At 36.3% G+C, this 10,897-nt stretch overlaps 1 protein-coding gene across 1 annotated transcript; it reads right to left on the bottom strand.

Annotated features, from left to right (window-relative positions):
- Positions 1-2,576: 2,576 nt before the first annotated feature.
- On the bottom strand, positions 2,577-7,385 carry LOC111986979 (cysteine-rich receptor-like protein kinase 42). The gene is made up of 6 exons (XM_024018671.2): positions 6,215-7,385; positions 5,440-5,553; positions 4,965-5,315; positions 4,189-4,423; positions 3,644-3,788; positions 2,577-3,537 (listed from the first exon to the last, which is right to left on the bottom strand). Exons 1-6 carry the CDS (start codon positions 7,098-7,100, stop codon positions 3,163-3,165), a joined length of 2,106 nt encoding a protein of 701 aa, XP_023874439.1. The 5' UTR covers positions 7,101-7,385; the 3' UTR covers positions 2,577-3,162.
- Positions 7,386-10,897: the final 3,512 nt, after the last annotated feature.

The following is a 10,897-nucleotide window of genomic DNA, read 5'->3' as shown; positions in this document are numbered from 1 at the left end:
GCTGTTTTATCTGATTCCACTTATCTTCTTATTTTGATTTCCCTTTTTTTTTTTTTTTTTTTGGGTGAGAACTTGCGGTTTCATTTAGCAGTTCAGTTTGTTCCGTAATATGCACAAAGTAATCAGTTTTCCTAATAATGTAATGTGATGAGGGGTCCCTTTTAGTTTTGGATAAATTAAGGGCGGTATGAGATGTGACAATAGCATCAAATCGTTGAAATGGGTGGATTTCCTAGAGGCCCAAAGTGTTGTTATTTTGTCTAGGTATAGCCCTACTAAATGTAGGGAATATGTGCCTCAGTCCGTGTGATTTTTGTAGATTTGTACTGCCCAATTGTGAGGAGGAGAAAAGGATGAGGCCCATGAGGAGTCTTCCAATCGGCCTAAAAAAAAAAAGTCCTTCAGGCAGTTATAACTTAATCAATCATTCATCAGTCATAATCTATATCTATATAATTTGGATTATATATATACATATATCTGTGTGTGTTTTTGAATGTAAATACATTAAATGCTTAATTACATAAAAACTTATAAAAATATAAGATACTTCTAAATAACATATGCACAATTTAATTTACCAAGTTTACATTATATTCTTATAAAATAATTATACTACATATTTCTACAAATCGCATAAGTTTGCAAAAACCAATCGTTGGTACATAAACATAGCAGTAGCTAACACAAAACACTCGCCACTAACAACAAACTTAAAATAGATCCTTCTCACCCCAAAAAAAAGAAAAAAGAAAAAAAAAAAGAGGCAAACAAATAGCTCAAAAACAAAAGCAGGCGCCTCCAAAGAACAAAGAATTCTATTTTTAATAGATATCACGTTCTTACACCAAGCAAGCCTATGTTTAAAGTCCAGACCTTAAAAATGGCAGACATAATTTCTCCATTACAAATCCTAGCATTCCTTTTTTCTTTTTCTTTTTTTAACCCTTAGCTTTGTGTTTCATAGAATACTAAGAAGGTTTGCTAGACTAAAATGTTTGGAATCATTTGGACAGATGGTTCTCTTACTGTTCATTTATCATCTCACAAGCTATGCCTAGGTAGTTGAAGTTTAGCATATCGTGGGGTAACAGTTAGGTAACCATCTCATTGATGTGAACTTGGAGTTAATTTTTTCTTTTGATTTTCTATGTTCTTTCTTTTATTGTTCAATTTGTAACTTGGGGCCTATAAATAAGTTTCAGCCTCGAATACTAGGTAATGGTCCCAACCATAATAGACAAGGATAATATACTTGGCAGAAACTTATTAAGCAGCCTGTCGACATGTATGACCATGTGGCAGTTTAAAAACTATAATCATCCAAAGCCATTGGCATTGCTATTGACATATCCCTGAATGGTTTACATCAGACATTTATTGAGAACTACCTCCTGTATGCTGCACAATTTAATTGTGAAAGGGCCTTAACATGACCATCAACCGCATTAGCTTTGACAACAGAATTATAATTTTGATGATGACTACTTAGCTATTTCATCAAAATGATAAGAAGATTTAACCAATAGAAGAAAAGAGAAAGTTGAAGATTTTGCCGTTTTGGTTAAGTTACAAAAACAAGCCGACACAAGGAAGTGGGTTACAAGAAACTACCACCCTACTTGATCAACTTTTGATATTTGTGGAAGTATTCATGTGCTGGAAGAAGGCCAGAACACAAAAACATGTTATCAAATGTCCAGGACTTCCTCATTGCATACAAAAATATTTATAAATATTAAAAAAAAAAAAAAAAAAAAAAAGAATATAGATCCTTCTCACCCCAAAAAAAAGAAAAAAGAAAAAAAAAAAGAGGCAAACAAATAGCTCAAAAACAAAAGCAGGCGCCTCCAAAGAACAAAGAATTCTATTTTTAATAGATATCACGTTCTTACACCAAGCAAGCCTATGTTTAAAGTCCAGACCTTAAAAATGGCAGACATAATTTCTCCATTGCAAATCCTAGCATTCCTTTTTTCTTTTTCTTTTTTTTACCCTTAGCTTTGTGTTTCATAGAATACTAAGAAGGTTTGCTAGACTAAAATGTTTGGAATCATTTGGACAGATGGTTCTCTTACTGTTCATTTAGCATCTCACAAGCTATGCCTAGATAGTTGAAGTTTAGCATATCGTGGGGTAACAATTAGGTAACCATCTCATTGATGTGAACTTGGGAGTTAATTTTTTCTTTTGATTTTCTATGTTCTTTCTTTTATTGTTCAATTTCTAACTTGGGGCCTATAAATAAGTTTCAGCCTCGAATACTAGGTAATGGTCCCAACCATAATAGACAAGGATAATATACTTGGCAGAAACTTATTAAGCAGCCTGTCGACATGTATGACCATGTGGCAGTTTAAAAACTATAATCATCCAAAGCCATTGGCATTGCTATTGACATATCCCTGAATGGTTTACATCAGACATTTATTGAGAACTACCTCCTGTATGCTGCACAATTTAATTGTGAAAGGGCCTTAACATGACCATCAACCGCATTAGCTTTGACAATAGAATTATAATTTTGATGATGACTACTTACCCATTTCATCAAAATGATAAGAAGATTTAACCAATAGAAGAAAAGAGAAAGTTGAAGATTTTGCCGTTTTAGTTAAGTTACAAAAACAAGCCGACACAAGGAAATGGGTTACAAGAAACTACCACCCTACTTGATCAACTTTTAATATTTATGGAAGTATTCATGTGCTGGAAGAAGGCCAGAACAGAAAAACACGTTATCAAATGTCCAGGACTTCCTCATTGCATACAAAAATATTTATAAATATTAAAAAAAAAAAGAAAAGGAAAAGAAAGAATGAATCTGAACATGACTTGGTGTAAATCTGCTAATGAAGTTCTGAGCTGGCCATAATTTATACCTTTACCGCCTCCTAACTTTTGAATCTGCTACTTCTGTCCAACTTTGAAGTGCCTTTAATTTTGTTGCTTTGGGGTATGTATCTCAAACATCTGATATATGCATCTCTCTCCTATAGTCGTGTAGGATCCACATGATAAAAATGCATATATCAGACCCATAAAATAATTATTGATTGCGCAGATGTGTGCTTCGTTGTATAATTTCCTCCTAACCTACAAATGTCAATTTGAGGATTGAATATTAATCAGTCTCGGGATTATTAGAATTTTACTCTGAATCTACTTCTGAAAGAACTCTAATCTTGAAATCACATCTGAACTGTCCCTACTAGAGGACTCTGTGGAAGTATAGGACGCTTCCAGCTTTCTTGCTGCGTTTAACACTACGCTGTCCATGCTATAGGACTTAAGGGAGCTGTCTGACCCAAGCGCATTGGTACTCAGAAAAGGAGGTTGTTTTGGTATAGGAATCTCACAATCTTTACTAGTTAACATCTGAACTACTTCCTCCATGGATGGTCTTAAAGCAACTGAAGCTTGTGTGCACAAAAGCCCAATTTGAAGCACATCTGATGCCTCTTTTCCAGGAAATTTATCTCTCAGGCAAGGGTCAACAGCTTCAACCAATTTATTTGTTTTGTAGAGTTTCCATACCTGAGGTAAAAAATGAAACATAACACATAAACAAAAAGAGCTTAAAAGCTAGTATGGTTCTTGTATCCTATAGCACTATTTGAAATACACGGATTCTGAGTCTTACTGTTTGTAGAAGGGAACTTGAGTCCTCAATGAAAGAATTATTCCTCCTACCACATACAATCTCAAGTACCAGTACTCCAAAACTAAAAACATCTGCTTTCTCTGTAAGTTGTCCTCGAACAAGATACTCAGGAGCCATGTAACCTCTGTTAAAAAGACATGCACTTTTAATGAGAAAGGGAAAGAATTGAAACACTTAAGGAACTATAAATTGGGATTCCAAATAACAGTTATAATGGGTTAAAACGATGGAAATCTAGCAGGTTGACATGAACTGCAATGAAAAATATAATGGAACTGGACAGTGCAGGCCACCATATTTTACACATTAAAAAAAGACTTATTTTCTCATAATTCTTACTTTATCAGATTACATAGAGACATACAATTAAAATAAACATGAAGACAATGAATTTATCCTAATATAATAGATTTTCAGTTTTACATTACTAAATCATGTAATGATTGAAGTACTGGTATATGTCAGTATAAAAACATGATCCTATATGAAGGAAGTGAAATAGAACTTTTACAAAATTTACTTACAGTGTACCAGCAATTCCAGTACTAAGATGACTTTGATCAGCAGCAAAACATCGAACAAGGCCAAAGTCGGCAATCTTTGGGGTGAGATTCTCATCCAGAAGAACATTGCTGCTTTTTATATCCCTGTGAATTATTCTTACTTTGGCACCTCCATGAAGATATGCAAGCCCCTCAGCTGTCCCAACAATGATATCAAATCGTTGCCTCCAATTTAGAATCTGAACTTTGTTCTTGTCTGCAAAGGATATAGAGATCATCACCATTTTGAAATGGTAGTTTTACCTTTTCTTTTCCCTGCATTTCTCAGCTTGTATGTTTTCAGTTGCAAAGATATATGTTACTCATTCAGGAATGACTTATCTACAATTCAGCAATGTAACAAGCATATTCATGTCCTAAACCAATTCAGTAATTTGTTTCAAATGTGGATCATCATTTGCATGAATAAAGAGATAACATGGCTCTGCATTAAGCAGAGCCTTACATAGATATTAGAGTTACAAAGCTCTTTAAGCAAAAAATGATAACACACCAACAAGAGATTTAAGAGGGGAAAAGCTGAAAATTGAAACTTTTACGGAAAAAACACTACAGTTCACTATATTTTATAAATTCAGAACTTTAAAGCACTATTCACTGTAATTTGCTAAACGTGCAAAATGCTAAACAACTTTTCAGTTGAAGATCTATGTTGCAAAAGCTTTACTAATAAAGTTTTTGAGCTAAAACTCTACTTCTTACAGCAAACCAAAGAGGTATAAAGAAAATAGAATTACCAAAAATGAACTGATCGAGGCTCCTGTTTGGTACATACTCATAAACCAAGAGGCTCTCAGGGCCTTCAATACTGCAACCCAAAAGCTTCACAAGATTCTTGTGTTGAATTCCACTGATTAAATTTACTTCATTGAAAAAATCATCTACCCATTGCCTGGTATTGAAAATCAATCTCTTAACAGCAATAATTTTCCCATTTGGAAGAGTTCCCTTGTATACAGAACCAGCTCCTCCTTGGCCTATTTTTCTTGAAGGATTAAAGTAGTCTGTTGCCTTCTCAAGAGTCTCATATTTGAAATTCAAACTAGCCCTATCAATACTAGTTGAGATTTGGCCTATATTATTGCGCTCTGAAGTGCAAGACAAGATTAATGAATTAGAACATTACTGGATGATAAATCATAAAAGCTATTGTAATGCATGAGAAACCACTATAATTCTTGTCTTGATCATGACAATTTCTCAGAATTGTACCTTCTTTGATCCTTAACAACCTTGCATAGCCAGCATATGCAGCAAACAGAAAGAGCATTAAGAAGGCAACTGCCGATAAAACTATGGCTACAATGGCTCCTGTTCGAGAAAAACCTGGACAATATAAAAGTATAAAACACATAAACGACAGCAATTGAAAAACAACATTATCAACATGGTCAGAGAACATCAAATAGCACCACTCATTATGGAAATTGACATATATGGAATGGGGTTTTAAAATACATGAAATGAAAAGAGAGATACTCAAAGACAAACCCACCATTAAACAGAGTGACTTTTACTCCAATATGCAACTGCCATAATGGAACAAAAGAGAGAGAAAAATAAAGGACGAATACTCAATAGACAAAAAAAAAAAAAAGCCTTTAGTTTCTGTTTGCAAGCTGAGAAAAATTGATGGAAAATAATAGAAAACAAAATCTTTGAATTTGCCCCCTTTTCTTTGTATTCATTATCTCCACTCAAATGATCATACCTTAGCTATTCATGCCAGTTCAATTAAATTGCATATATACACAACCAAAAAAACCTAGAATAATCAGATTCTAAACATTGTCTTCTCATTCTTTTCCATTCCCACAAATCAAATAGAAAGGTTATGAAATTAAAAATGCCACCACCGGAAATAAAAATGAACCTTTGATTCAATTTCATTCCAACTTACCCCACAAAGTCCAGCAAAATCATGAATTTCAAAAAAAAAAAAAAAAAAAAAAAAAGAAGAAGAAGAAGAAGCAAGAAACTTAATTACCATGACCATTTTGTGCTTCTCCATTATCATAGTAAAACTTCTCAGTGGAATACCTCAAATAACACCCTGCATTCAATCCTCTCCCTTCCCTCCTTGGCAAGCACTCACTGATCACTGCCTTCCCAGCCTTCTCCAAGCACTCTCTGCACCCATCACTCCCAACAGTCTTCCAACACTGCGCCAAGGCATACACACCCTTCACTTCAGCCACTGCAAACCCTTTGTTTCCCACAGCAGCTTTTGTCACATTTTCAATCAAAACCCCAACATTCTTTACAAACTCAACCTTGGAAACTTCATCAACCTCCACGCCATATTTGGAGGTACAGTTCACAGTGTCAATCAAAGGGTTAGTAGCTTCTTGGTAAAAGCTGTAGTTATCATAGCGCAAAAAGCACCCATCAAGGTAAATGCGAGCTGAGATGGAAGGAAGGCATCGAGGGAGCTTTGTACGGCTTGCAGCATAGCAAAGAAGACAGTCTGTGTGAGAAAGGTCTTGGAAGCATTGAGCTAAGCCATACATGGGAGGTGTGGAGTTGACAAAGTTTGTGCCCCAGTGGTTGGTGTTGACAAGCTGAGATAGGCTCTCCATTTCTTTCACAAAGGTGGGAATGAAGTTGGTGAGTGGTAGAGTCTTGACCGTGCCACAGAATGGGCCTGACTGTGATATCCTTGGATCAGAGAGTGAGAGAGAGATTAAGCTGAAAAAGAAGAAGACCCAAGTTGGATTTTTGTAGCTTGGGCTTAAAGAATGTATGGAATTCATGGTTGGTGTCATGAAGATCATGCAACAAGCTCTGCAGTGTACAGATTGCAAAGCTACTATAAGCAAAAGAAATGGGAGAGCAATTATTATGAAGGTGAAAATGAAAAGGCAGTTTATCATTATGTTGGGTTTGTCTTCTTTTCTTCTTGTTGTTCTTGCTGTTTGGTGGTGTTAGATTTGTTTTCCTTGTTGCCTGTACTTTTGATTGTTTTCCTTATTTTCTGGAAAGGTTTCTACTTTCAAAATGTGAAAATGTTGCTTCCAGAAACTGAGAAAAGTAGCTCACAAGAGGAATACACAAATTAATGTAAAGTTGCTTTTGTTAAAAGAAAATTTGGTAGGAGAAAACCACAAGACGCGACTTTAAAACCATGTGGATTGAGTTTTGTAATCTTTTTCTCTTTTTTTTTTGGTAAGAGTTATGTATTTTCCAGATGATCTTTAAAAAAATTGGGTGAAGTAATTATTGAAGAATACCTGTCCTCTATCAATGTACTGTTTGTTTTTTGTTTGCAGTGTCAACTTTACTTGTATTAAGAGTTAAATAGCAAATATAGACAAGTCAATTTGGTGGCATTCCCAGTTCCTACGCTTAACACTAATTAAACAGGAGACTCGTTTTGTTTGATTATGTTATTATAGTAATATCGTTTAAGGACGGTGAAAATATGTATAAATAAAGTGTTATGAAAATATATTTTGTGTTATTTAAACAATAAAAATTGTTGTTTAAACAATACAACTAAACATGGCCTCAAGAATTCAAACCCATGTCAGCACTTGACAAAACATCTTGTAACACTAGCATGAGATTAGAATACTGTTTCGGAGTATACAATAATTTTCGGTTTTTTTAGATAGGAAAACTTGCTTTCCCACCTTCACTTCTTGGTAGCTCAGAGCTCTCCTGATAGTATCTATCCTATTAATGGTGTGATATGAATTGTATGGATTAGACGCTATGAGTTTGTTGTGTGAATGTGTGCTCTATTTCATATTAGCACATTGTAAATCAATTTAAACTATATATAAGTAATTGTAAGAGTTTCAATTTTAATTAATTCTTTTAGAGTATAAAAAAATATAATTAGGATTTTCTCGGATCCAGATAACTGACAAGTATGTAAAGAGATGTAGCTCTTATTTCATAAGTATATGATAATAATGTAATGCTTAGCAAATAAAATCTAATCATTTTTTTTTTTTTTTACATTCTGCTAATCCTTTTTTTTTTTTTTTCATTAAATTGAACAAACAAACGATAAAAAAGAGGAATACTTTTTTTAATGAATAAAAAATGGGTAGGGGTGACTTAAGTTGGCATCTTCTATCGGGGCATGAGTAACATGATCATAATGACACTTTATCCGTTGTCGCTGGACCTGAGCCTACAAGAAAACGAAATGTGTTTTTAAGCTTAAAATGATTACAATAATGGACGTGAGCAAACCTTCAAATGTCACTTCACATATATGTCAAAAATTTAATAGAAGAAAGAGTAATCTCAAAATTAATTAAGATGTAAATGTTAGTTTCAAACTTTAATTGAGAGGCCAATTCCGGCACACGACAATTGTGCAACTTCTTAATCTGTGATTTTGGGTAGATTGTTGACTGTACAACTAAAATGAATGATTGAATTTTTGCTTATGCTAGATGTAATGGAACAAACTAAGTTTGGAAGAGTTGTGCTCCTCCGATGGTCAACACCTTATCCATCTGGACTCTAGCTAAAGCTTGTGTGTTGGTGCTTCTGCTTTGTTGCAACTCAATTTCAGTTTTTAATAACTCCATTTCAGTTTTTAATGGAATATTTCCGCATTGAAAAAAAAAGAAAAAGAAAAAGGGTCGGTCGGTGTAGCTATAGGTGTAGTTGTGTAGGTAAAGAGAGTTACACTTTTACATTTACACCGTCCACCTGGTGCACAACAAACTCTCTTGTTGGGACCTCTTCTTTTTTTTTTTTGGTAAACTGGATAATATATTCAAACAACTAAGTGGTAGCCACCACCATATTACAAACACGATCTTGGGTTAAACCCAACTTGTCTGAGTGCAAAAGCTTAACAATGAAAGAAGGAGGGTACTCAAAAACAGCAAAATCATCCTCCATGCATGTTCCAAATTTTGCGAGTGCGTCTGCGCAACGATTAGCTTCTCTAAGGCAGTGTACCAGCCGGACCTGAGGGATGCTCGCCAGAAGGTTCCTGCAATCGTCAATAAGCGAAGAGAATTCCCCATTAGCATGGTTGGCTTGGGATAGTAACGAAATAACAACCGAGGCATCCACCTCTACTAGTACCGCCTCTAATGACAGAGCGCAGCACCGAGTTAGACCATCGCGTATAGCCCATAGTTCCGCCGCTAAGCTCGACGTAATACCAATCGCCCTAGCAAAACCCGTTAACCAGTTACCATGACAGTCCCGTATAAGGCCACCACACCCTGCCAGACCCGGGTTGCCCTGAGCCGAACCGTCTGTATTCAATTTTACCCAGTTTCCAGTGGGTTTCTCCCAACCAACAGCAACTGTAGTGGTAAGTCTGGGATTTTCATGGCTTAGTACACAATAACAGTATTCATAGACCTGAGCCTCCACGCTTTTAAACAAGTTACGAGGGGTTTGGGAAGGTTGGAACAACCTTTTATTCCTGTTGAGCCACAGCTGCCAAATACCAAAAAGGAAGAAATGATCCCAGGAGTAGCTTTTTCCTTTTGCAACCACCTTACACCGAGCATTTACCTTAATCCAGTCAACAATCTCCAAAGCAAACGTGTTCTGCATTTCATCAGGCATATTAGAATCCGCCCAAAAGGCCCGAGCTGCTGTGCACTCCCTGAAGACGTGACTGATGGTTTCTGGCATGTTGTGGCAAAGGTCACAACAAGGTGACATTTGGAGACCTCTCTGCGTTAGGATAGCCTTAACAGGTATGCTATTGAAATAACATTTCCACAGAAACACCTGGATTTTGGGCAAGGAATTCAATTTCCAAATCCATGCCCCCTGAAAACAACCATCACTAGCATTAGCACCACAAGCAATGAGGTAAGCACTTTTAGGGTCAAACTCCCCTCTTGGACTAGCAATCCAAGACAACCGGTCATCACTGGCAGAAGCTGTCCTGATAGGCGTGGCCTTGATAGACTTGCTAAGGACAGTGGGAAAGATAAAGGAGATCTTATGCAGCTCCCACATGCCATTGGTATGAATGTCACAAACCCGGAGTTCAGCCTCACCCTTCTGAAGAGGTCCCTCAATACACTCACGGACCGTGCCCAGATTCAACCATTTATCCTCCCAAAAGGACAGTTGGCTATTACTTCCAATGGACCATTTCGAACCTTGTTCACAAACAGCTGCACCATGGAGAATAGCCTTCCACGATCTAGATTTAGGGGCCTTACTCGAGACTGACCTCCTTTTATATTTAAATTTAAGAACTCTAGCCCATAGCTCATCACTCTCTTCATTCAATCTCCAGCAAAGTTTAGCTGCCAGAGTGGTGTTTCTCTCTTTAGCAGCATGTAATCCCAGCCCTCCTCTGTTTTTTGGCTTTGTTACTTTATTCCAACCTACCATGTGCAGTTTTTTCTTCTCATCAGTAGACCCCCATAAGAAATTCCTACAAACCTTATCCAAATTTGCATGAATTCTTCTTGGCAAAATGCACCCTTGCATGGTGTAAGATGGGATGGCCGATAGTACAGCTTTAGAAAGCGTCAACCTGCCAGCCATGGAGAGCATATTTGCTTTCCATCCCTGGAGTTTTTGAAGAACTCTTTCCAGAACGAAGTCAAAATCCTGGGATGAGGAATTCTTATGCTGTAAGGGGAAGCCCAAATATTTACCCAAATTAGGGGTTGATCTGAAACCAAGGATATTGCAAAGAGACTCACGGGACTCATCACTAACA

Source organism: Quercus suber, unplaced genomic scaffold, assembly GCF_002906115.3.
Source record: "Quercus suber isolate HL8 unplaced genomic scaffold, Cork oak 2.0 scaffold_611, whole genome shotgun sequence".
In the NCBI taxonomy this organism is placed as follows: Eukaryota; Viridiplantae; Streptophyta; class Magnoliopsida; order Fagales; family Fagaceae; genus Quercus; species Quercus suber.
The sequence above is the reverse complement of the archived record's forward strand: the minus strand, read 5'-3'. Positions and strand labels throughout refer to the sequence as shown.